Source organism: Lepidochelys kempii, chromosome 1, assembly GCF_965140285.1.
Source record: "Lepidochelys kempii isolate rLepKem1 chromosome 1, rLepKem1.hap1, whole genome shotgun sequence".
NCBI classification, from domain to species: Eukaryota; Metazoa; Chordata; order Testudines; family Cheloniidae; genus Lepidochelys; species Lepidochelys kempii.
In genome coordinates, this window is record NC_136380.1 from 255,957,227 (window position 1) to 255,984,923 (window position 27,697).

At 40.6% G+C, this 27,697-nt stretch overlaps 1 protein-coding gene across 5 annotated transcripts in view; it reads right to left on the reverse strand.

Moving 5' to 3' along the window:
- LARGE1 (LARGE xylosyl- and glucuronyltransferase 1) overlaps nt 1-27,697 on the reverse strand; it is a 367,385-nt gene that overhangs the window by 248,459 nt on the left and 91,229 nt on the right. For all 5 annotated transcript variants that reach the window (XM_073324696.2, XM_073324688.2, XM_073324721.1 and 2 more), the window contains exon 2: nt 12,840-13,026. In XM_073324696.2, coding sequence (XP_073180797.1) covers nt 12,840-12,945 — 106 coding nt within the window. In that variant the 5' untranslated portion in view covers nt 12,946-13,026. The remainder of the gene's footprint in view (nt 1-12,839; nt 13,027-27,697) is intronic.

The following is a 27,697-nucleotide window of genomic DNA, read 5'->3' on the forward strand; positions in this document are numbered from 1 at the left end:
TATTAAAAATATATGTTGTTTATTTAAATATGAAAATAATTCCAAAACAAGCAGTTGCCAAAGGTCCTTAAAGAATAAATAAAACAGCATGTTTATCCTTCCTGGTGTATGGGGCTTTCTATTTGTAGGTTGGAGCCCAATATGCTCCACTAATTTTTCCTATAAAAAACTATTACGCTTTGCCTCTGGCTGACACTAATATTATTATATATCCAGCTCCCTCAAGTCAACCTGCAAAAAAACAAATATGCCAATTAAGAGGAAAATGGTGTTAATTGTTTTAGATGTGTTGTTTCCTTTTCCTTCACAGCCGGCAATTGTCGTGTGTAATAACATTTTCTTTTGAGAGCTCATGTCATTTTGTCCTAATTTACTGGCATATCGGAGCTTCAGTCCCCAGGTGGAAAAGTGGATATTGATAACAACAAAGTCCTCTTTTTAAAAAGGCCACTTTCAATAAAATTCAGGAGGGTTCAGTGACTGGAAAACTTACAGACATTCTGCAGTTAAAGGCTTCATCCAAAAAGACCAAAGTACAAAGGTGCTTTTAGGAAATGGAGAAACTGCAGTTATATGAGAGTCTTCATTGTGGAAGGAAAGAATTCAACCACTCAGTACAGGCTGTGAAGCAAGGCAACATAAAGACAAATTTTCAGAAGTAACTAGTGTTAAGGAAAAGTTAGCACAGTATAATTTGTAACACTAGTGATTCTGAGAGAGACAGTTTTGGGGTGCCCAACAAAAGATACCTCAAATTAAAGAGGTCTGATTTTTAGAGAGTTGATGTTGAGCACTTTTTGAAAATCAGGCCCTTTTAAGATGTCTCGATCTGGACAGCCAAACACTAAGTCACCCAAAATCACATGTCACTTAAGAACGTGGTTTGTCAGAATTAATGTGATTTCAGATCACACACACTGTAGAAGCCACTCTGCTGAGTCATTGTTATACCTGAAAATCTGCCATCTGATAAACGAGAACTGTGTCACTAGTTAGAGATAGCTAACCAAGTTTTACAACCAGTAATGGCTATCTTAGTGCAATAAGTGGAAGAAATGCAAAAAATACATGCTAATGCTGATGACTAGAGGCTTCTGGTGTCCTTTGGATGTTCAGAAAAAAGTCAATATTTGCCTGCTCTTATGGACCATCCTGGTATTTTTTAAAATAATTGTGATGGCTCTTAGGGCTTGTCTACATGGGAAAGTTAAACCACTATAAGGTAGGATGTGAATTTAAACCAATATAATTATACTGGTATAACTCCCAGTGTGGACACTCTTATTCCAGTATACTTTGCTTTGGAAACAATTTAAGCTAAGCTGAAAAAAGCCACTCTTATTCAAAAATAAGACTGTCCACACAGGGAGTTATTCCAGGATTATTATAGTGGTTTAACTAAACTTATATAGTTATACCAGTATAATTGATTAAACTTTTCCATTCAGTCAAACCCCTAGGATTTATGTTTTTCCACATCACCAGAACACAATAAAGCTAATCATAGTAATGAAGAAAAAGAACAAACACACTCCACACACACAAGGGGTGCTTCTGAGGGGCCCAAATAGGATTTCACATACCAAAACTACAAGTCTCAGCTATTTCAATGCCCTGATCCAATTTATCCAGCCTCTGAATACAATAAAAACCATGAGCTCCAGAGCTAGCTTTGTGCAAGGGAGAATTTTCTTCCCTCCATCTCCTGACAGTGGTCTTCAATTAGAGCGTACAACGATGACACTCACTGAGACTGACGGAGGAAATAAAAGGAGTGAAACTACTGAAATGCATCTGCAGAAGCAGATTATTCAATGTCCCGCAGACATCGGTGCGAGTGACAGCCGCCAGAGCTTAGTGAAAAAAAGAGAAGTGGAAAATTAAACTTCTCATTGGGCCTGATGATGATTAATATCTTCTCTCTGACGAGCTGAGACGGCTTAATCTCTGCTATTAAAATTAAATCACTGAGGTGCAAATATGGCAGCTGAAGTGGGGCGGGTGTGTGTGTGTATGAGAGTTTCAGATCTGGGGAGAAAGAAAAATCTTAAGAGAAATAACAGAGGTACATTCTGCACACACACATCTTAACCCTGCTGAAACTAGGAATCAAAATTCATAGATTCACAGGTATTAAGGTCAGAAGGGACCATTATGATCATCTAGTCTGACCTCCTGCACAATGCAGGCCACAGAATCTCACCCACCCACTCCTGCAATAAACCTCTCATCTATGTCTGAGCTATTGAAGTTCTCAAATCATGGTTTAAAGACATCAAGGGCAGAGAATCCTCCAGCAAGTGACCCGTGCGCCCCATGCTACAGAGGAAGGCGAAAAAACCCCAGGGCATCTTCCAATCTGCCCTGAAGGAAAATTTCTTCCCGACCCCAAATATGGCTATCAACTGAACCCTGAGCATGTGGGCAAGATTCATCAGCCAGATACCCAAGAAAGAATTCTCTGTCGTAACTCAGATCCCACCCCATCTAACATCCTATCACAGGCTATTGGAGCTATTTACCATGAATAGTTAAAGATCAATTAATTGCCAAAATCATGTTATCTCATCATACCATCTCCTCCGTAAACTTATCGAGTTTAATCTTGAAGCCAGATAGGTCTTTTGCCCCCACTGCTTCCCTTGAAAGGTTATTCCAGAACTTCACTCCTCTGATGCTTAGAAACCTTCGTCTAATTTCAAGTCTAAACTTCCCGATGGCCAGTTTATATCCATTTGTTCTTGTGTCCACATTGGTACTGAGCTTAAATAATTCCTCTCCCTCTCCGGTATTTATCCCTCTGATATATTTATAGAGAGCAATCATATCTCCCCTCAACCTTCTTTTGGTTAGGCTAAACAAGCCAAGCTCCTTGAGTCTCCTTTCATAAGGACAAGTTTTCCATTCCTCGGATCATCCTAGTAGCCCTTCTCTGTACCTGTTCCAGTTTGAATTCATCCTTCTTAAACATGGGAGACCAGAACTGCACACAGTATTCCAGATGAGGTCTCACCAGTGCCTTGTATAATGGTACTAACACCTCCTTATCTCTACTGGAAATACCTCGCCTGGTGCATCCCAAAACTGCATTAGCTTTTTTCACGGCCATATCACATTGGCGGCTCATACTCACCCTGTGGTCAACCAATACTCCAAGGTCCTTCTCCTCCTCCGTTACTTCTAATTGATGCATCCTCCGCTTATAACTAAAATTCTTGCTATTAATCCCTAAATGCATGACCTTACACTTCTCACTATTAAATTTCATCCTATTACTATTACTCCAGTTTACAAGGTCATCCAGATCCTCCTGTATGATATCCCGGTCCTTCTCTAAATTGGCAATACCTCCCAGCTTTGTATCATTCTCAAACTTTATTAGCAGACTCCCACTTTTTGTGCCAAGGTCAGTAATAAAAAGATTAAATAAGATTGGTCCCAACACCGATCCCTGAGGAACTCCACTGGTAATTGAAACAGACAGTCATTAGCAAAAGCACTGAAGCCAGGTTATTTACTAGGGGAGGCAGGACTCCTGGGCAATGCAAGTATCTTGTGATCTAAAACAGACAAACAGTAAGTTTCAGAAAATTGGAAGGCACTGCCATTCTTCAGAAAGACTACTTCATAGCTCCATGTTCCACTTCAAATGTGCACAAACTGGCAACTAATACCCTTACACAGAAATTATATGCAAAATAACTTATTCTACACAGATAAGATTTTTGCATGTGGCTCCTTTCAAAATATTCTGCAAATTTGTGACCTTTCCTTTGAGATCATTATTTTAAGTCCGAGACTCTCCAACACATTGCAGCAAAGGATGAAATAACTAACAATCATTGTTATTCATACTTCTGGAAAAGAATACTGCCTCACATTAAGCTTTCAGACTAACAGAAGGCATTGTTAAAATCAGTGCAGATTATTTTGGAAGGATATCATTAGGTTTCCATGGGAGTTTCCATGTTAATAGTTAATTTGGAAACCGTCATTAATGCTATAGTTAAGAAGTACTATCACCTTTTCGAAAATAATATGACTTGGTTAAATTAAATCCTGTGACAGGGAGGTGGCTTACTGATGGCAATTTACTAAAATCCTGGTATTAGTTTAAATAACTCTTGAGTACTTAAGGCATTAATCCTGTGAAAAATAAAAGAGTAATATCTTCTGTCTTTTAATACAATAAGAGTAACCTGTAAAGATTGTCTCATTGTAAGAAAGTGTGTTGTTTTATTTGGAAGAGTGGTTCCCAAACTAGGGGCGCCTCTTATTCAGGGAAAGTCCCTGGCGGACCGGACCGGTTTGTTTACCTGCCGTGTCCGCAGGTTCGGCCGATCGCGGCTCCCACTGGCCGCGGTTCGCTGCTCCCACTGGCCGCGGTTCGCTGCTCCCACTGGCCGCGGTTCGCTGCTCCCACTGGCCGCGGTTCGCTGCTCCAGGCCAATGGGGGCTACAGGAAAGGCGGCCAGCACGTCCCTCAGCCCACGCCGCTTCCTGCAGCCCCCATTGACCGAGAACAATGAATCACAGCCACTGGGAGTTGCTATTGGCCGAACCTGTGGACACAGCAGGTAAACAAACCGGCCCAGCCCACCAGGGGCTTTCCCTGAACAAGCAGCGCCCCTAGTTTGGGAACCACTGATTTGGAGATCCAACACAGAGATGCTGTTAAGATATAAGATTACAAATCACAAACAGTTAACTGCCAAATTTCTGCTACAGTAATCTTGTTTCCTAAAGTGAATAATCACTCTTAAAATGCTGCTAAAATTGTGTTTGATTTGATCCTATCTGACGAGATATTTTAAAACTTAAAAGGGGGATAAGCTATGGCTTAGAAGAAAGAAATCTGGTTGGGCGATTAGTTTTCCTGATCAGGTGGCAAGTGATCATTCATGCCTTACAAGTCTTCTAGTAACTAGCCTCTAATAATTTCGGTACAGTTAATAATTATGCTAAACAATTACCTGATGCTTGAAATGGCAACACATTTTAGTGTCTGTAGCAGTGTAATATTTATAATTCTTAGAAAAATATTTACTATAGTCCACTTCATGCACCGTAGTGCAGTTTATTCTACATTAGACAGAAATGGTATTGTTTTATTTAATCAAAGTGCAGTATACTGTACAGATACCAGCGCACGTCTGTACAATTTTCTCTTCCATAATTATGGCCCTGAAAAAATTATTATTTTTGGACTACACAGATATTGCAAAGAAAGCCCAGTACCATGATTTTTCCAACAATGGGGAAGCAGAAGCAGGCATCAACATGTCGGGTAGCCAATGGATATACCCCCATTGGCTGCGTGCCTGTCTCCCGTAGGCTCTGTCCCGCTCTGTATATTAATGAGCCCAGAGGATAGCAGAAATGGAAGCATTGCAGGGAAATGGTTTCTGAGAAGCCCAGTAGAATTTAAAATGGCTGCTGCTGCCCAGTCCTTCCTGCTCCGTACTAACCCACGCTGACCCACCCGAGAACTGCTGCTATTTTTCCAGCAGCCAGGAGGCAGAAGATTGCATCCACATACCAGTCTCCAGACTTGACTGTTTCATGCAAAGGATTGCAGCAGTGACCTTTTGCCAACTGTGTTCCGTGCATACCCCCTGAAAATTGCTACATGAATTTTAAAAAAAAAAAAAAGTTTTAAATTTGAGATTTTCTCCCTACTATTATGCAATCCCATGAGCTCTGATTGGCTGTAGGTGTCTAATTCCCATAATTGCTGTATCATAGGGCAACTAGCCCCTTTAAGAGGGAGCAGAGTCCAGTGCACCTGTGGCTCATTAGCTGCCTCCCAACTGGGCTTAAAAGAAGGCACTTGGGCCCTAGAGGGGAGGAGAAAGGGTGAGTTGGAGATCTGGAGAGCCAGAGAGATGTCCACTGAGTGCACAGACTGGATCAGCAAAGAAACAGGCAGGTGAGAGCTGCCTGGGAGAGACACAGAAGTTGCAGAGAGCAGAAAGCTCTACAGGCCATCCTTAGAAATAGGGAGGAATTGTTAGGAAGCCAGGGGAGGGGTTAACCTGCTGGCCTTCCTGTGCTACATACTGGGTTTTCAGTAGAAGAGTCATGAGACTGGTCATTCTAGGATGGATTGGTGTGGGAGCGGGGCCCCAGAACAAGGGCAGAAATGAACCGGGATCAAGTGCTGGTGGATTCATGGATGGGTGAACTGTAAGGGATGTCCCTAGAGAAGGAGAACAGAAAAAATCATAGTACTTTTACATGCTTTACTCTGGGAATTAGGACAACAGTTTTACCAAGAGGGTTCTACACACTGTTGTACCTGTACATAAATAAATGATGTCCAGAGGTGGGACTTTGTATCCAACAGTGAAAGTCTGTACTCTTTTTATGCCTGAGCTAGGGAGAAATGTAGGCAGGTATACCTATCCATGTCTGGGCTGCCACAAGAGGGCACCCCAGGTGCGGGCCACCTTATCACACACTGTATGGTTGTTTCTCAGTCATAACAACATGAACATGAGCACTTGTGGCACCTTAAAGACTAACCAATTTATTTGAGCATAAGCTTTCGTGAGCTACAGCTTTACTTCATTGGATGCATACTGTGGAAAGTACAGAAGATCTTTTTATACACACAAACCATGAAAAAACGGGTGTTTACCACTACAAAAGGTTTTCTCTCCCCCCCACACCCATTCTCCTGCTGGTAATAGCTTATCTAAAGTGATCACTCTCCTTACAATGTGTATGATAATCAAGGTGGGCCATTTCCAGCACAAATCCAGGGTTTAACAAGAACGTCGGGGGGGTGCGGGATAGGAAAAAACAAGGGGAAACCTATTTCCCCTTGTTTTTTCCTACCCCCCCCCAGACGTTCTTGTTAAACCCTGGATTTGTGCTGGAAATGGCCCACCTTGATTATCATACACATTGTAAGGAGAGTGATCACTTTAGATAAGCTATTACCAGCAGGAGAGTGGGGTGGGGGGGGGGGGGAGAGAAGTGAGCTGTAGCTCACGAAAGCTTATGCTCAAATAAATTGGTTAGTCTCTAAGGTGCCACAAGTACTCCTTTTCTTTTTGCGAATACAGACTAACACGGCTGTTACTCTGAAACATGAACATGAAAAATCTCTGTTCCAACTGGCCCATATACTCAGAATTTTCAAGCTGTTGGTCAGCAGTAAAAGTGACCACTTAACCCCTGCTTCTCACTATCTTCGGCTGAAATAGAGAAACTAAAATGTTCACATGAGGAGAGACTGGGGGAAAGATATCAAAAAACAATGAAAATGGGACTGGCTAACTGTTTAAAAAAAAAAAAAAGACTATTTCCATTTCAAGTTTAAAAACTAGTTCCTATCTCCTTCTCATCCCTCTTCTCCCCTCCTGAAGTTAAACAAATTCAGGCTCCCTTAGAAATAAGGCACACATTTTTCACAGTGCAGGGTAATCCCACTGGAACCACTTACCATGGCCTGTGGTGGAATCTCCAACCTTTTTTAAATCTTTAAACCAAGATAAGCAGCCTTTCTAAAAGATATGATCTTGCTCAACAAGAAGTTATGGACCTGATGCAGGAATTACTGGGTGAGGTTCTGTGACCTGTTTTATACAGGAGGTCAGACTAGATTATCGGAATGGACTCATCTGACTTTAACAATCCTGAATCCTCACAAACCGGGAAGCCTCTTGTAACTGTTGCATGTGTTTACATTGGAAAAATCCCAAACCCTCCCTGCCAGTTCAGTTCTGAAAAACAAATTAGACAAAAAATCGTTATTACAGCTGTTCTGAAGAGAGGCTTACCAACATGTAGGGGAGGAAAGATGAATGGGTGATGAAAAAAAGAGGGAAGGAAGAAAAGTGTGTGTGTGTGTGTGTGTGTGGTGGGGAGACAATCAGCCACATATTTTTTGCTATAGTTTATTCAGCCCACAATGTAGTCATTATCTTGTAAACAGAAAGCACCCCCATGTTATCATTCCAGCACTTATTATAGTTTCTTTTCAGGAACCTGCAATCAGTATTATAAAGCATAGGAGAGCACAAACTATCTCATTACTTCAGCTTTGCCAATAACATTTCCAATAACAATCTACTATATATTGGATCTCCTTGAACACTATATAATATACACCTGTATTAAATTGCGCAGTGACTACAGGGTGAAAACAGCAGCAAAGTGAACCCGTTTAAACATTACAATGAGACATAGCATTATTATTTATTTATTTGTTTGTGTTCAGTATTCACCCAGCTCTGGCTCTAACTCTGATCCTACTGACTGCCTGGCCCAAAAGTGGAAACGATGTCAGCCACAAGGCATTTAACAAAGTCACATGGAGCTGGAGGCGACAGTCTTTCAGAAGGATGATGGCCCAGTCATTAAAGTACTAGTCTGAGACTTAGAAACACCAGGTTCAATTCCCCACTCTGCAACAGTGTTCCTGACTTTGGGCAGGTAACATAGTCTCTCTAGGCCTCCGTTTCTGTAAAATTAAGTTAATGCCTCTTCCCCTTCTCACAGCAGTATTGAGGGTAAATGTGTTGAAGACTGTGAAACACTAAGATATTAGAGTAACGGGGGCCAAATGGGTACCTAAGATAGACAGATAGTCCAGAGTGCACTTGCCCAATGACAGTCCCACACATCTGTTTCACATGGTCCTCAGGGTAGAGGGAATGGGAGAAACAGAGTCCACATGCTGTATTTGGAGGTATTGTGTTAGGATCAGGAGAGAGGACACCAACTGACAAAACGAAGGAAGCAGTCTAAGGAGGAGTGAAGTCTGTCCTTATGCAGCTTTCAAAGTCCCCTGGAATCTCTCAGAAGCTTCTGTAGGAACTACTACACTGTGCCATTTTTAAACGTGTTGTAAAAACTAAGGAAATTTCTAGGAAAAACACCCGCCTCCTTAAACTGGAGCTAAAAACAAAACAAAAAAAATCTGTGGAAAATACAGCACAAAAGTAGGGCTTTTCATCTCATGATCACACAAAACTGAGCAATGTTACATACAGTGTTGTTTTGCATAGACTATAAAATACATTTCCAGACATATGAATTTAAGCTGGATTCAAGGTTGTGAAGGACCACACACAGAGATCACTTTCTAAAAAATGAGAAGAGAGAACCTGTTCCACCAAAAGGACAATCCTTGGGAGTCTAATTACTCAAGCTTTATGACAGTATCCACACAGATAGAAGGCCAAAGAATAGTCATGATAACCCACAGCTAAAAGGAGATCCAAGATAAAAGTAATGCTTTTGTCTTGTGTCATTCTGATATCAAAGGTAAAAAAGTTTCAAAAACATCTGTTACTAGGTCGATAAAAGCCTGCATTATTGAATCCAGCACGGCCAAGGGTTCGAAGCCATGGTAGGACATCATGGTCCATTCCACGAGAGCAGTGGCTACTTCCATGTTCACATACCTTATGAAAAGATATGTAAAGATGCCACCTTTTTGAGAAACCGATCTTCTCCAGACACTACAAGTCTGACCTGCAGTTTTCAGCAGATGCTGCCTATGGCAGGGGGGTGCTGCTATCTCTGATAGTGCTGGAGGTGTCTTCCACAAATTTATATTTAAAATTTTAAATATTACTTGGTAATTTTCTTTCTCCTATTTAAACACCTGGCATTACAAGCCATTAGCTCAGCTTTTTCATTCCAAATAACTGATACCTGATGTTATCTTGCCCTTATATACAATGTTAAAAACAACAACCGGAATCAGACACATTCAAAGACCACACAGTATTCAGAATTCTCTTTAGTATGGTGGGTCATAACCTGAATAATTATTTATATGTGCTAAGCAAGATTTTTAGTAGTGTTTGCTTTCAAAGCTTGGGTAGTGTGCAACTCTCGTGTTATTCCAGGTGGGCTGAGTGACAGATGGGGGGGGGGGGGAGAGAGAGAGAGAATGATCTATTGTAGGAATGTAATATACTTAAAAAAAACAGAAGCTAGGAAATTATCAGGTCAAATATAGTTATATTGGTCACACTTTATATCAACGTTTTACTAACAAATAATTAATTTTTAATAAAATTTATAAATGAGCTCCTGGTGAAATGTTGTATCAAATAGGTCCAATGTAATCGTCAGATGCATAAAGAGGGGAGTAGTGTGTAGGAGCAGGGAGGTAATTTTACTTCTGTATACAGCACTGGTGAGACCACTACTGGAATACTGTGTACCGTTCTAGAGCCCACATTTTTTAAAGGATGTTGAAAAATTGGGGAGGGTGCAGAAAAGCGTCATAAAAATGATACAAGAGATGGAGACAATTTCTTACAGTGAAAAATTTAAAGAGCTCAATCTGTTTAGTTTATCAAAAATTCTGAGCGGTGACTTAATTATAGTGTATAAGTATCTTCACAGGGGAAAAGTACCGGATACAAAAGGACTTTTTAAGGTGGCAGGGAAAGGCATAACAAGCATCAGTTTCTGGAAGCTGAAGCCAGACCAATTCAAATTAGAAATTAGACATGAATTTTTAACAATGAAGGGGATTAACAACTGGAATCACTACCAGGGGAAGTGGTGGATTCTCCATCTCTTGGATATCTTCAGATCAAGACTGAAGATCTTTCTGGAAAACATGCTATAGCCAAACACAAGTTATTCTTTAGTCAGACAAGTTACTGGGCTCAACACAAAGGTAAATGGGTAAAATGTATTAGCTTATGATATACAGATGACTAGATGATCTAATGATCCCTTCCAGCCTTAAACTCTGAATCTCTGAAAATGATGATTAGATGCTTAAATAATTGGCTAATCAATTGTTATAAATTGTTGAGTTCAAAATCTCAATAACTTCGTTATAATCTTGGTTCATAACCATTTGTAATACCTTCCAGGGATGTGCTTATAACCATTTACAACACATACTACTCATGTCTCTAACTTGCTTATAACATCATTTATAAACCCTTTGTAAAAAGGAACCTTAATGTAAAGTGTGACCATAATTATTTTTCTAAAACTCAAAAGGTAAGGCCCAAACTTGCTCAACTCTTGCAATTAAACAAAATCATGGCCTTTAGCTTGTAACACCATGTTTTCAAGCAACCATCTACTGCCCCTTATGTTTCCAGTTTACTGTGAATCCTATAAATGTTTCATCCCAGGATGACCTCAAACAGTGATTGTACATTAGTGGTGAATCACTAAATACAATCACACAAGCACACGTGTATATATGGTCAGCTTTTTGAATGGTCAGAGAGAAAGCTAGAATCTGAACACATTTTAAGTGGCTGAAACACCTTTTCTCATTCTACGATAACTCAAAAACTGCTGAACAGATTTTCCTTAAGCTTTCAAAAGCGAAATCACCTGTTGACCAAGCATAAAATGTTCCATCCCAATTTTTCAAACTACAATGTAACAGAAAATAAGATTGGGAATCACAGTTCTTTCTGACCCCACCTAAATGAAGTGTCACTAATGAAGTCCTTTAATACTAGAAACCTAGATCATCATATTTAGAACTTAATTGGCAAAGTGGTGTTTTTTTCCAAGTCACTAATATACAGCTGCAAATCAGTGCACGGACTATATTGAGCATCTCCACCTGCAGTGGGAAAGAAATAGAAAGGCATTCCCACCACAGCTACAGCAAGCAAGAGCTGGCCAAAGACAGTGCATCTAAGCTGGTTTTATATTGCAAGATCCTCAAGGTACAGATTGATTTTCTGTGCTCAATATTTGTTTCACCTGCCAGGCACTGATAAATGGATTGAAAAGCTGTCCACTTACAGCTGTCCACTGTAGATAGCTCTGCATACTTTACTGAAATGTTATTTTGTAACTTCATACAGAAATACTCAGCAAATCCTTGCAAACATTTTTACAACAGCTCCTTTTGCATCACTAAAGAAGGGAAGGGAAGGGAGGGGAGGGAGGAACACATTTGAAAACAAGCCAACATCTGATCTCAGCCATGTCCACAATGACACAAACATGCCTACCTCATTGGTATAAGGTGAGAGTAACAGAAGCTCTCAAACTGGAGCTCCACTAGTATACCTGAGAAGTGGCTTCTGGTGGGGATTTATCTGTGATTCCCCCCAGCTCTGCAATTTGTTCTTCTCTACCCCACCTCAAATCTGATGACAGTCGGGGCTCATTGCAAGGTCATTCCCCCCCATCCCGTATTTGAAGATAAAGAAGGGATGTGGGGGAGGGATTGTAATTGTATGGGTGGAAAACTCGTCAAAGGGGAGGGAGAATTGTGGCAAGGTTCTCTTAAATTGCTGCTCTTGTGTTTTAAAGTTGTGTCTCAAGAGTGCCTAGAGCATATGGATGGGTGCCCTTTTAAAGTACTTCTATATCCTTTCCCGCACTCTGTGTCTGTCTTGTCTATTCAGATTATAAGATCTTTGGGGTAGAGACTATCAACAACTCTGTTTGTCTTGGTTGGCCCTTAGGCTCTGCTGTAATAAACATGATTAGTAATAACCATAAAATCAACATAAACAAACATTTCTCTTTTTAGAGCTGCTCTTAAATTAAGATTTTATCACCATAATTATCTTCACCATGATATGGGATACAGAAAAGGAAATGCCAGGAAGCACAGAGAAGAAAAAGAATAAGGAGAAATAATTTCTAACAGTGCTTTTTAAAAGTGGAAGAGAAAAAGCAAACTACTGATGCCAGGATCTACATCCTCCTCATCTGTCAGATGGTGGCAAGGACTCCTGTTGTTAAGAGCCACACACAGGAAGCCATTTGCAGTGCATGACAACAGCTTTATTTAACCTATAATGATTGAAATCCTTCCACTTGTTAGCTCCAATCCTCCTCATTCATCAGTTCCCACCAGGTTTTTTTACTCTTACCTTCAAAACTCCCAGAAAACAGGTAAATCCAGGTAAAGGCTGGAACAAAAAGGAGAGTCAGAGAGGCAGCCAGGAATTTCCGTCTCCCTCTGCAGATTCCCAGCATTCTCTCAGAAGTAGAGATTCCCAACCCAGTGCTGTTCCTATGTCGGAAGCGCGTAGTCCACAGCCTCCCACATATTACTCTCTGAAAGGGAAAGGAGGAAAGGTTACCAGTTTATACCACTATATGAAGCCAGACTCTTCCAATGCCCTGCAGAGCTACAGAATGAGGCTGAAAACGGGGTTGCTCACATTGCAAAACAGTTCCCATTTCAACATTCTACACAACAAATATAATGAATATCTGAGAAGTGCCCTAAAAGAGCATAAATCAATAAAATATATCACATCAGCTAAACACACACTGAGCTCATCTTATAAAGAGCAGCATTTGTATGCCACCCTTTGAATAGAAAAAGACTCCATTTTCCTTGATGTCTCTGGGCAGAAAAGAGAGAGACACCTGTACCTCTACTTCTGAAGAGCAGGAAAAACACTGGTCTACTGCTGGCCTAGCTGCTGGTACTGAAGGACTCAGAAAAATAATCAGGAAAGGGAGAGTGGGAATTATGGTTGCCACTAAAGTGACAGGGTTTGCCAATCACAAAGTGATACTGATGTATATGTAAATGGGAGGAAAAGGGAAGGTTTACAATGGCTAAAGACAGAAAACAGAAGGAAACACTAGCAGCTGATGGCAGGAGCTTCAGACTATATGCAATAAGAGAGATAAAGAAGGAGTTTCCCTCTTTCAGGAATGCCATTTCCACCTGATTCCAGTATTTCAATTATCTTAACATAGTTTAATGTAATTTAACAGGTATTTCTTTCTCTTTTATATTGTGGAAAATGTTGACTTTGATATTTTAAAGGGAGTTACCACTATATGAAAAGAAAAAAAAATCTAGACTTGTTTAAAATAAAAATAAGTAGCACTTTTGCACATCCTAGATTAGGTGGCAACACTATCTCAAACCCTTAATTCATTACAGGCATTTTCAGTAAATGATTATGTGTACTCCTCCAGAGGCACACATGGAGCATTAAAGACATTTTCACACCTCTCTCTTTTCCCTAAAAAGGAGGGAATACTGAGAAATACCAGGATTTGGGTAGGGCAATAGGGGAGAAAACAGGTATCAAATCCATGCAAATCTATTTGTTTCAGGATTTTGCAGGGTTCACATGCAGGCCCAGAAACCTCCCCAGAAAAGGTTTGTGATTTCAAATAAAAATTGGTGCAACACGGTAATAGGGATTGTAAGAGCTAAACTCAAGGTACTGTGAAGTCTTTAATAATAGTGCCTTTTGGTGCATGCTGAAATAGAATATTCCTACACAGATTTACATTTTTTAAAATCACCATTGCATGCAATGAAAACACATTTGATCTTTAAGACCATACATGTATTAAATTCACAGTGAAAGTAAATTCAACTTAAAGCCAAAATAAGAGACAAATTAAAGATAGGAAAGATGGGCTCAGAAAAAGAATTTTCCAATAATTTTCTGCTTTAGGTCCCCACCACTTAGGGTCTCAAGCAGGGGACAGCAAAGACTACAAAAATTTACCAACCTCTTCCAAAATGTTATTGAATAGCATCAGCTTTGCAAACTAACTAAAAGAGCAACGCTGCAGCCCAAAGCAACAAAACACGCAAGTAACAATTACTGCACTGGTGCCAACCCCCAACTCTGCGCTAGCACCCCTCCACCCCCAAGCAGCCAGGCTGGGCCCTTCGCTCTGGCCCGACCCAAGCCCATGCCACCTCAGCCATTATTGGGAGATGGAGGTGCAGTTCAGGCTCCAGGGTGGGGCCTGCGAAGGTTGTGCAGTAATAAAGACTTGGCAGTGACCACGACTGTCACCTCCTCAGAACCAGCACCCCCTGAGCCAGCTCCTCAGCATCCCCCTTTTCCCACAGGCATTCTGGAGAGGCAGCACGGCCCCTACCAGCTTGCAGCAATAGCCGCTCAAGCTCCTACACGTTGTGGCTGCCATTCTCTATGGGCGGTGGGAGGAGACCTGTCAGCTCAGCATAGCACTGCCCCTGAGGCTGCAGCAGCACTACCAGCCGAGGGACAACATATTACAGAATGTCAGAAGTGGGGGCTTCAGTGACAGCTGGATGCTGGAAACCTTTAAACTGGTGCCCTCAAAGGACCACGGAGAGTGCAGTTACCCTGAAACTGTGACACTGGTTATATTTCATCTTTTTTTTTTTTTTTTTAAACACCCCACCAGAAGTACTGCCATGATGAAAAGGAGTGCTGTTTATGCTCATCTAAAAAATACAGATAATTTTGCCGGGCTTTTGATGCATTTCACACTAGTTTTATGTGTACACACTACAGTGCACAGCGTATACGTAACTTTGTTGTGCAGAGATGGCAAAAATTCTATACCGTTTTCATGGAGCGTATCACTGCTATGCTTCGATACAACGTACAAACATACATCGCTCTCAAAGGGCGGGATTTTCCAAAGCACTCTGTGCTGGCCTAGCCCTGCTCTCACTCGGTCAGTGGTAGAACTCTCAAGCTCAGCACAGTTAAGGACAATCAGGAACGCTTTTGAAAATCCCACTCTGTGTGCACTGCCATGAGCATTCTGTTGTGAGAGATGATAATACACCGACTCGGAAGAGCACCAACAGAGTTGGCAGCATGCAAATTCATATTTGACCTGCATGTTTAAGGAATAATTCAGTTTTTCCTGAGTTACTTTCTCTTTTATTAAATACCCATGAAAACGTAGTTTGTGAATTGGCCAATACATAAGTCCCATCCTGGACCATGCTCTAACTGCTCGGCACCACTTTACTGGTGCAAAGTAGCCTCAGGATTGGGAAGTACAAAGGGCATATATGCACCCCGACGTCAGTTGCACTGGGCATATCTTGGCTGCAGAGCAGGACCTGGCCCAGACAATGCTCTGCCTTTATATGTGACTGCCATCTTTCAAACAAAACAGTCAGATAATTCTGCACATTCATGTAGAACTTTTATCTAACTAGGGAAGCTGTTTGGGAAGTTCCCAGGCAGACAAGCCAGGTTGCAATGGATCATCCCACGAAACGCAGAAAGATTTCATCTAAGGCTGCTTAAAAAAAAAAAAAAAAGTGCCACAAGTTATTTTAAAAGTTTTCATCATAACCCCATCTTCCAAAGATTCTGAGCGGCTTCCTCAAGTCTTCAAGGGTAGCTTTTCGAAGTGTAGAATCACCATGCTTGCTGATGTGTTAATGTTCCCAACTAGTAAATGCATCATATGAAAAACCCACACCAGCAGTTTTGCAAATGACCCATGGATAGCAGTAAAGATATTTTGCTTATGGCAGAGCTTCAAATTCAGTAGTTCATTTATTAAAGTGTTCACTTAAGAAGATTTCACCTCATTTACAATCTTCAAATACACAGGAACAAGGCACAGTTATTCTTTGATTACACTGTCATCATGTCAATTCAAAGAGTATAAATGTGTTACTCTTGAAAGAGTGGCGGACAGCACTGGCTAGAGCAATGGCTGAACACAACAAATGTTAGTACTGTGTTTGCTTCCCCCACACAGCTAGGCCATTATGATCTTAATCCTGACCTACAGCATCCACTGTCCAGCCACAGATCTCTCCTAAGCATGATGCCAACTACAGTGTGGTTTTATAATATGAACTAAACATCAGGCTTGTGAGGATGTGGTCCCATTAACTAAATCCCCATCTCCAGTGATCAAGCTAAAAATCTCTTATAGATTATAATGCCAGAAGAGACCACTGTGATCATTAGTCTGATCTTCTGTGTAATACAGGCCATAGAACTTCCCTGAATTAATTCCTCTTTGAACCATACCACATCTTTTATAAAAACATCCAATCTAGATTTTTAAATGTCCACCCCAACCCTTGGTAAAAGCCATTGTCATTTAAACAGATTTCAGGACCTTTCATTGTTGCGCTCAGCATTTGAACTTAGTGCGGTAACAATTTATCTCATGATCTCTAAAAAAGAATATTGTGGATTGTGATGGAAGGAAAATAAGGAAGAGAAAGCACTGGCCAGGCTGTGCACAGGGTGCAGGGTAAGACAGTCCAATGAAACAGAACCCAAATAATTCCTCTTAACCTGCTGCTGAATTTACACAGCTGCAGAAAAAAGCCTTTGGGTCACATTCTACACATTCAACCCCACTGATTTCAGTGGGTTTACATGAGTATAACTGAGGGCTGAATGTGTCCCATTATATCTGTCATAATGCTGGCAGGGTGTTCTGTGAGAGGTCCTCAGGAGTAGAACTCCATCCTATAAGTAGTCTTTCAGAGCATAGATTTATTAGCCTTCTGGGCATATATTTTCTCTCTTCACTAAGGAAGAGGGGATGGGCTATCTTTATGGATGAGCTATATTTTTCTTGTTTTGAGGTTTTAAACTATGGGATAGGTTCCCAGAGCACAGGACGGGAACCGACCGTGACATTTTAGAAATATGAAAACATAACCACCACAAATGATGCTTGCTTATTGCATTAAAGGAATGTATGTGCTGCACACAGTCAGTTTTCAAATGTTGATAAATCCAATTTCAAAACATAGATCCAGTCTTATTAAATCAGTGTTGCAATAGTGAACTGGACAGAAATATGCCCACTTAAACCAGCTGAGATCTGGCCCAACATTTTTCAAACTTAGCAAAGACTGAACTCCTCATTGAGGACTACATGCAAATGAAGATGGAAAATGGACCCTCTATAGTCTCAAAACTTTTTTCTAGAGTTAGAACTAATTTCAAAAGAAAAAATATTTATAGTTTTTCAAGATTATGTAACTCAAAAACCCAGCTGAATAGATTTTGTTCCAGATTTTCTTTAAAAAAAAAAGTCACCTTTGGCCTAAGGCAAAGCAAAAGTAATTTAATAAAAAAGAATTCTTGTTTCTGAACATCATAAATAGAGAAGAAGGATTTGATTGGAATGCCTTTCTCCTCCCTTGATTACTGCCAACATCACCACAATACTGCACCACCTTGAAAATACCTGGGTGACAAATCACAGTGGAAATAGAAGCCACTGGCTCCTGAAATAGACAACTTCATCTGCATCTCTCTCTCCCCTCACACAAACTTAATCAAGGTCCTACATGCCATCAGTCAACTGTGTACTGAGTAACTTGGTCCCCGTGCTCACCCTTCCCCTATGTACACACACATAGTTTCATACAGTTTAAGCCACAACGAGATCATGAGAGCATCTAGTCCAACCTCCTGTATATCACAAGCCATTAAATTTCATCCAGATACCCCTATACAGGTCCAATAACTTGAGAGAGACTAAAGCATTTCAGTATCCAGGAGACCAAACTATAAAGCACCAATGGCACAGAACAAGTGAGATTAAGGTGCAACCAATATCTGAGGCCCCTGCGATGACAGGAAATTGATCAGGTACGATATGCCCGAATAATCTTAGCAGTGACCAATCCCCCATGCTACAAAGAAAGGTTAAAAAAAGAAGAAAAAAAAAAGACACAGGGTCCCTGCCAATCTTACCTGTGGGGAAATTCCTTCTGATTCCAAATCTCGCATCAGTTTTACCCTGAGCATGTCAACAAGATATACCAGCCAACCATCTAAGACGATTCTCTGTAACACCTCAAAGCACTGGTCCACCCCACCTGGTGTTCTGTCTCCAGCTCTGGTCAATCCCTGATGCCTCAGAGGAAGCTGAACAAAACATCCAGACAACATCTGGACAATTGTGCATTGGGGGAAAAAATCCTTCCTGACCCCTGCAGGCAACAGGCTGAAGACGTGAAGTATGAAATCGGATTATAGTTAGTGTCATAATGCAGAACAGCAAGTGTTATGAGCATTTTGAGGACAATGTAAGCAATCCTGTTCTCCCTGTGAGCCATGAAAGAAGAGGATGAACAGCGGGATTCAGACTCACAGACTCCAAGACCAGAAGGGCCCGTTACAACCCTCCAGCCTGAATCCCTGCAAACACACGCTAAAGAACTTTGCCCAGAAGATGGATTGAAGGATTTTTGAATTAGAAAGACCTCGTTTTAAAGACTCCAAGCAACGTTGAATCTCTCCACCTCCTTTGTTAATGCTTAATTATTTTCATTGCTAGAAAACTGTCTCTTATTTAAGGTTGTCTTTGTATAACTTCAACCCACTGGATCGTGTTACGCCTTTGTTAGCAGAATTGAAAAGCCTGCCATTAGCAGATCTCTGTCTCTAGGCACTTACCCATGGAAAGTGATCAAGTCAACTCTCAACCTTCTCTTCAGTAAGAATAGGGTGAATTCCTTAAGCTACACATCATAATGCTTGTTTTCTAGCTGCTAGATCATTCTTGGGTCCCTCCTTTGAACTCTCTTCAGTATTTCCACAACCTTCTTTAAGTGTGCACACTAGAACTGGACACTGTATTCTAGTAGCTGTCTTACCAACATACAGAGGCAAGATCACTTCCCTACTTCTACTTGATATTCCCTTTTTTATATGCACAAAGATCATATTAGCCCTTTTTGCCACAGCACTGCACTGAAAGCTCATGCGGACATGACTATCTGGAATGGCCCCCTAGTCCTTCCCTGAGTCACTGATTTCCAAAGACAATCTCCCATCCTGCAGCTGTAATCTGAATTATTTTGTTCTCAGACATATTACTTTGCATTTGGCCGGATTAAAATGCATGTTCTTGGATTGTGACCATTAACTCGGGCAATTCAGAACACTCTACCACAATAACCTGTCATTCTCATTATTTACTACCCTAGCAATCTGTGTGTCATCTACAAACTTTACTAATAAAGATGCACACACTTCTATTATTGTGTCACTGTGTCAGAGAGCTTGCATCATTTTCAGCCAAGGATTATCCGATCAGCAAAGTGCTAGGCAGCTCTCAACTAGTACGAGCAGCTTATAATAAAGTGTAGCATATAACATACCACTAATCACTTTAGTATTCAGTTTCTATTAGCAATTTTAATTATGGCATGACAGCTCAACTATGTAGGGCATTCAGCAAGAGTGCAGTTCAGCAGTGTTAAGAATTATGACAACAAAATCAACACAATTAACTAGATTTAACAGTGTACTATACCTATTGTCTTATACATTTCCCCGCATTTGTCACTGTTAATGTTATCCCAATAATCTTCCATTTGTTTTCAGATTCACTGAAATGAAAATATACAGTTAAAGCTATCTATATGCCAACCCTGTGTTTTGGTTTTACCATATAGCTTGAATGAATGAAGTGCAATTCTCCCCACTTTTCCACACTTGCAATAACAGGTTCAAGGAATAATTTCTACTTTAAAGCTTTTCCCTGGGCACTCAAGACTGATGTGTCTTTGGAGCATCCATCCTTTAAGTGAGACTTTCACACTATACAGACTTAAAATAAAAATAACCTATAGAAAACTCTGTTCAGTTAGCCTGTATTTTTCCTTTTTCATTTTCAAAAAAATTGTAATAATTTATGTTAAAACAGGAGTTCTCTCCCTGGCACCCACCTTTTTATCTCGCAGTAAAGCTGTAGTCCCCTAGCTATAAAAGCTTGCTGCCATGTGACAAGCTGTTTGCCATGCCAAAAGAGAGACTGTTGCCATAAAAAGATTCTGATGGCATAAATCCAACATGGTGGCCAGAAAATGGAATAAAAGATTATGAACTCTGAAAGGGCAAGTCCTTATTCAAATAAATGCCCTCTTTGCCCATATGTGCTACCTCTAGATTTCTTAGAGGAGAAATGGTATTTTGAGAAAGGACAGTGCCATCTTTTCCCCACCCCCTACTCTGATTCCCCTACGTGGAGGAAGCATGCTCCAAAACCAAAGCCAAAACCAAACAGTTCAGACTCCCTTGACACTGAGAATCTCTCTCTTAGAACCATACTTCAAGGCATCCTGAGGTCAGGATTTCGAAGAAAGGCCTGGAGTCCATTCAGACACAGAATCTGCTCCAGAAGGTCTATTAACCCACTCCATAGGAATAGAATATAGCAGAATCTCCAGATCCTTGCAGGATCAGATGGTAAAATTAAGGCGTATGGAGCACTGCTCAGGTAAATACCGTTCACCAAACCATCTAAATCATCCATGATTAGAGGCTGAGACTAAGAAATGTCATCATACAAAACAGTCAGTTGTTGGACCTTCTGTCCACAAGGGAAGTAACTGGAACCAAAGTTCCTCCTGCCCTACCCCCAGGCAATCAATCAAGCAATAAAACAAAAAACATTTCCCTCCTGGGACAAGAATTGTCTATTTTAAAACTTTCTATACTGAGTTTCAACTAGTTACAAGAAAGTAGCCCTAACCATGGGAGAAAAACAGCCAACATGTTGACAAGCTGAAGCTCCAAATGGAGTTCTAGTTTACCTGTCTGCTAGTGGGCTGGACCTGACAGCATGTGGGAACCACACTACCTTATAACACCTCACAGGAAACGTTCCAGTGCTCAAGCAGAAGTCCACTTGGCCCCCAATGGTCAGAGCTTTGCAGAAGATTCCAGGACGGGGTGCAGTGAACGGCCTATCTCATGTAGGGTTGCCAGTTTAGACTGAACATATCCCTGGAGGTGTCATTACATGACAATCTTTAATGAAAGATTAATTTTTAATTCCTGGAGACTCCAAGGCAATCATGGAGGGCTGGCAACCCTAATCTCAAGAGTGGGGATCTGTCCTGACAATACACCAAGGAGAAACAACTCTTCTGCCAGGTACCACTCCTGCTACAGTACAGTACAGTATATGAGTAACCACTGGCCTAGCTAATGGAGAAAAGAAAAGGCTGATGTTCAAAACAGAAAAACCACAGAGGTTTTGTAGTGCTGCCCCTTGACTGCACATTGGTTTCAATAAAAACACTGCTCTCAGCCCCCTCTGGAGAACCTCTCCCCTAGTTACTTACCCATGGAATCAGTGTAATCCAAAGCCTCTTTCCCTTGAGACATACATGGACCAATACAGAAGGAAGACTAAAAGTTCATGTGAAGGTAGGAGATTAATTAAGACAGAGAAAGAGGGCAGGTGAACATGTTCAAAGTTTCTACTGACTGGTCAACATAAACGTGAGGGGGGCAGGGGAGAGTCAGTTCTTCGAGAAGTTAGGAGTGCAGCAAAAGCCCAACACAAGCATGACAGAAAGATAAAACTGGGCTGTTACTCATATTTTATATCCACTCAAAGAAAAGTTATCCAGTTCTAAAGTAGCTACTGACTAGTTTTCTCCACGAACAAGTCAAATCCCCTTCTCCAAATGCTTTTTAACCGCACCCATTTACCCATACGCACATAAAGCAGTAGCTATTTCATCTGCTCACCAGCCTGTCTGAATACTCCCCACAGTCCAAGGGAGGTGGAACAGGATTGACCCAGTTTGAGGATGATAGCAAAACACTACCCCATGCACATAGTATAACTCCATATTAAAAACACCCTTGTGTACGAAATTCCAACTTCATTGAGTTATAAACTTAATGAAGATCACAGAAAACTAACAGTAATAGCTGCGGGGTGTAACTTTCCCTACAGACACAACCCTCTCCAGAATCATAACTTACATTTAGATCAATCAGAACACTATCCTGCAGCAAAAGTTTCACGCTTAAAAAACGTAACTTTGACAAACAAAACAAAACACACCACACCACATTTCTTGACCAAGGAAGGAAAACGCCATCCTTAAAATGTGCAATTGCTTCATAGCTTTCATTACCAGTGCATTTTCCTTCTTCAGGAACCAATGACTGAGGAGTTGTGTGTTTCTGCATTTATTGCCCCTCCTTCTTTCATGCTGCGCACACACCCCACACAGAAAGCAAGGTTCCCATCTTTAGTCAGAAACTTCAGATTCAACACACAACATTAAAACACATACAGAGATCTTTAGTTAAACCCTCAGTTGGAGTAAATCAGCATAGCTCCATTGAAGTCAATGAATCTATGTCGATTCACACCAGTTCAGGATCTGGCACCTTGTGATTAACAGGTGTGATGTCACATCTGTGATTTAGAAGACATAACCTCCCCTTAATTCTTACATATTGCTTAGGTATTACTAAAGCCAGTTAAACAAATTTGTCTTTTTTTTTTTGTTCAAACTCAAGTTATCCATCTCATGGAGAATTCCAAAAGATAGGAAATTCCCTTCACTCCTATCTGTATAATCATAGTACTGGCAAGAGATTTAGAAGAACATTTCACTAAAACTGGACATGACCAAAAGCATTAGAGGACAGACACTTTGTTAAGTCTACACTTTTACATAATGGAAAAGAATTTTTGGCAAATTAAGACAATTTATAAGGGTTTCAGAATTGTCTTGGTGTATTATTACAGAACATCAGATGTTACTATGAGCGGCAAGCTACATTTTCAGTTAGCACCTGTCGGACTGTAATGAGGATTAATGTTGTTTTGGAGCAAACTTCCAAGAAGTTTATATTGGAAATAAAGTATTAGCACCAAGGCTCATCAAAGAAGTGGATAGATAATTCATGTTGAATCTGGAGCCTTGTTGTCTGAGATTTCCTGCTACAATTCTTCTGTCCATTGTATGCTAAGATATGATATCAATTTGTTCTTAACCATTATGCCTTTCAGGCATGCTGCCGAGTCTATCCATTTTCCCAGGTTTTATTTGATTGAGTGAGTAGTGAATAGGTTGAAGGGAAAGATTTTTTTGTTTAAGAGCTATGAAAAGCTCTTGCAGAGCAGTTTGAGGATCAGGATTTATTTACTTTTTTAATAGGAGAGAGCAATTTGGATGTAAAATGTTGCTCTGTATGCTTTATTCCTTATAGAAATATCTTGGAACACTAGATAGGTACTTAATAAACTGGAATAAAACAATAAAAGTTTATCTTAGTTTCTTACTGCTGCACTACACAGATTATACTCATCTGTGTACTAGTCTAATATGGCATGGGTGAGTTTAATGGATCTTCAAAAGGTGTATGCAAGAGATTATCAAAGGCCAAGCAAAAGCTAAAATGAAAAAAATGGTCTCAAGGGGACATACTGACAAGAGAAGATCAAAAAATCTGAAATTTTCATTTGTCTAGTTAGCATTTAAACATGGTTCTTTCAAACAAATCTATAGTTTGGATAGCTCTTCTTACCCTTCCCTTAGAATACACCTCTGTCACGAAGGCAGTATGATCTAAAGTCAGAATATGGGACTGGGAGTCAGGATTTCTGGGTTCTCTTCCCACTGAAGCCAATAGTTCATCAGTTTTAATTAAGCCCATTGAATGTCACCCTGTTCTTATGTTATGAAAAAGGGAGAAGAGAAGCTCCCAGTCTGTCTTCTCTGTGCCATTTATAATTACATATACTTATATGTCCCATCTCGTCTCCTTTCTAAGGTGAACAGTCCCAATCTTTTCAATCTCTCTACATATGAGAGAGTTTTAACATATTCCTTATCACTATCATCACCCTTTTCTTAAACCCCTATAATTCTGTAAGTAAAGAGGTTATAAATACAAGATTACAAATTTACTTCAATGCTCAGTAAGTCTCTTGAAAAGAAAGTGTGTGTGTGTGTGTGTGTGTGTGTGTGTGTGTGTGTGTGTGTGTGTGTGTGTGTGTGTGTAAAATTGCCTGATTAGAATGTTTGCAGTTTGGGGTCCTATTATATCCCAATCGTTGGGGGGGGGGGGGGAAGAGAGTTTGGAGGGGGGGAAGAGGGGACAGGCAGCTGGACATTTTTTCAAAGCAAGTTAAGAGACAGCAGATAACACAGACGTGTACTTATCACCACTCTTAGTACTTTTCAGGTAATTTGGCTCTCCCTGTACTATATGAGCCCTCATTAATCTCTTTACAGCACTTCTGATGAAGGAAGTTTTCCTATATTGCGAGCACCTAAATCCTACAAGAAGAGGCATTTGGAGAAGTGTAGAGAGTACTCTCTCTCTCTCTGTGGCTCTGATTCAGGAAAGCACTTAAAGACTTTCTTAACTTTAAGCATATGCTTAAATCCCATTGCCCTCAATGAGGGTTAAGCAGATGGTTAAGTGCTTTCCTGAATGAGGGTGTGAGAGCAGCACTGGCAAACCCAAGTGTTTAAAAATCAGTCAAGCCCCCCAAAATCATGAGATTTTAAAAATGATAAATGTTGGGTTCTTTTCATTTGCCTTCAAGTTTCTGAGCTTTAATGGAGTCCCATTATCAAGCTTTTCTCTGAAACCTTGAGAGCTAAAAATCTACTCTCTTTTCTTTTAGATGCACACTAAGAGTCTCATGTATCATCTGACGCCAGGAGCTTGGGCTCGAAGAAAAACACCAGCTATTGCAAGTCTTGCAATAAAATTGTGAGAATCAGCAAAAGTGGGTGGGAGAGAAGGTTTGCATGTGTGTGTATGGGTCCATGCCACCAACATGCAGTCCTTAACTATGTGTTGGAGTTGTTACTACTCAATTCCTTACTGTATCTCCAGAATTCACTCAGTTTCTCATCAAGATACTGTCAATTAGGCCTGTTCAAGTTTTGTTCGTTACTTATTCCAACATGCTTTGGGAGTAACAAACCATTTATGAACCTTGAGACAAATCCCATTTTGCCCAATAGCTGGAACATCCTATGGCCAATCAAGCAAATGAAAGGCTCCCTCGAGGTTTGTGATGAGCAAACCTTCTCCAATATTCACATGGGAATAAGATTATACATGGAAAGACTTTGTTTAAATTAATAATATTGGAACTCAATAGAGTAAAATCAAGTAGTCTTTAAATATTTCTGAGTCAGCTCGTGGCTTGACGTAAAAATCCATACAAAGAATGAATACAGACTGCCAACCTCAGAAGGTTTATCCTTCTATTTTGTAGTCTCCAAAGCTAAAATCAGAGGGATGATCTGCTCCTGTATTTTTAATTCTTTTAATACACATAATTATAGCTCTGGCAAATGACTTCAAGTCAGTGTTCAACAGTAAAATTGGCTTGTATGGGCAAAATTACCTTGGCTGTTTACCAGCCTTGCAAAAACTGCAAAATAGAGGCAAAATGGAAATTTGGGAGAGTGTCTATTCGCTACTTGTGACAGAAGAATACTTTAGCAATAATACCAGTATTTTGTATTTATGTAGCACCTTTGATTTGAGGATCTCAAAGCTTCTTACAAACACTAAAAACTTTAGAAATGTTAAGTAGTCTTAACCCTAGTTTACAGAGCCAAAGCCTGAAGAAAAGTGAGTTGACCACAGCCATACAGTAAGTGAAAGGCAAAGCCAGGAATAGCATCCAAAACGCTTGACTTCAGTTAAAATGCCCTGTTTATTATTAGATCATACCTCATTCCTTGTTAATACTTCACAGTGTTTTGTTCACTAACCTATTCAGTGCACCACTAACAAAAGATTAATCAATCAGATCTAGGCACTTTTTGATAACTTTAAAAGTGATCTGTTGCATTTCTCCTTTGTCATATCTTGTTTAGTTGTTAACCCCATGTGTGGGCTTAGAGATTTTGGATCACAACATCTAAAGAACTATTACAGTGTCTGAGTCACATGACACACTATATGGATAGCATTTCAAATGTTTATAAAAAGTTCAGTCAATATGCCAAGCGGTAGGACACTTTCATTTTGAAACTTTAAACTAGGCACGATATGTACCTGAAATTCAGCCCACATGCCTTTTGGTGAATCCCAGCTGAGCTTTCTCTCTTTCTTCTTCACTGATTCCAGGCAAGGATTCGAGTGTTCAGATGGAAGCCACACATGGTTTTGTGCATTTTCAGCCTCAAACCAGGCAAAACTCAACATCATATACGGCAGCAAAATGAACCAAAACAAGAGAGTCCAATAATGCTGGGTGGACTGAAATCACAAAGTTTTACATAAGGACTAAATCACTGGCTGTGGCCTTATCAGCTGTGAGAACATGAAAAACTTTTCTCATCTCAAAAGCTAGGCTATAGAAGGTTTCCATTTTTATCATCAAATTCATAACCTGTCTTGTGTTAAGGCTCAGTAGTTCAGCTACTTTGGTATTTAATAAATGTAGCTTATTTGGGACATTTTCCAACTCCCACATCAGGGGTTCTCAACTTATTTACTATTATGGGCCGCATGTGTGTCATGTGGGCTGAATCCATACTATATACACCTGTATGGCCCTGAGGTTGTCACATGGGCCGCAGCTGTGCGCTGATTGGGCTGCAAGCAGCCCACAGGCTGAGTACCACTGTCCTACACTACACCAGGCAAACATCGTGAAGTAAACCAGTAGTTCTCAACCAGGGGTCCGGGGCCCCCTGGGGGGGCCATGAACAGGTTTCAGGGGGTTCACCAAGCAGGACCAGCGTTAGACTCACTGGGGCCTAGGGCAGAAAGCCAAAGCCTCATTGCATGGGGCTGAAGCCAAAGCTGGGCTGAAGCCAAAGCTTGAGCAACTTAGCTTCGTGGGGGCCCCTGTGGCATCGGGCCCCAGGAAATTGCCCTGTGTGCCATCCCCTAACCCCGGTCCTGGCTTTTATATGCAGAACACCAGTGGCTGTGGCACAAGTAGCACAAGCTGTGGAATTTTTAATAGCATGTGGGGGGGGGGGGAGCTCAGAAAGAAAAAGTTTAAAGAACCCCTAAAGCGAGTTACTTGGTCAACAGTTTGACTCATTTACTTTGTTTTTCCAAATCTATTATGCTATACAGTTATTCCCTCAGATCTTTAAATGTTTCTGAGGAAAGAGATGAGGTTTTAACTAAAGGAGAGCTCCATTTGAAAGTCAACTACTTTTACTTTTATAAAATGCTTTTATTTATCAGTGAATATTAAAGGATTGCAGTGCCACAAC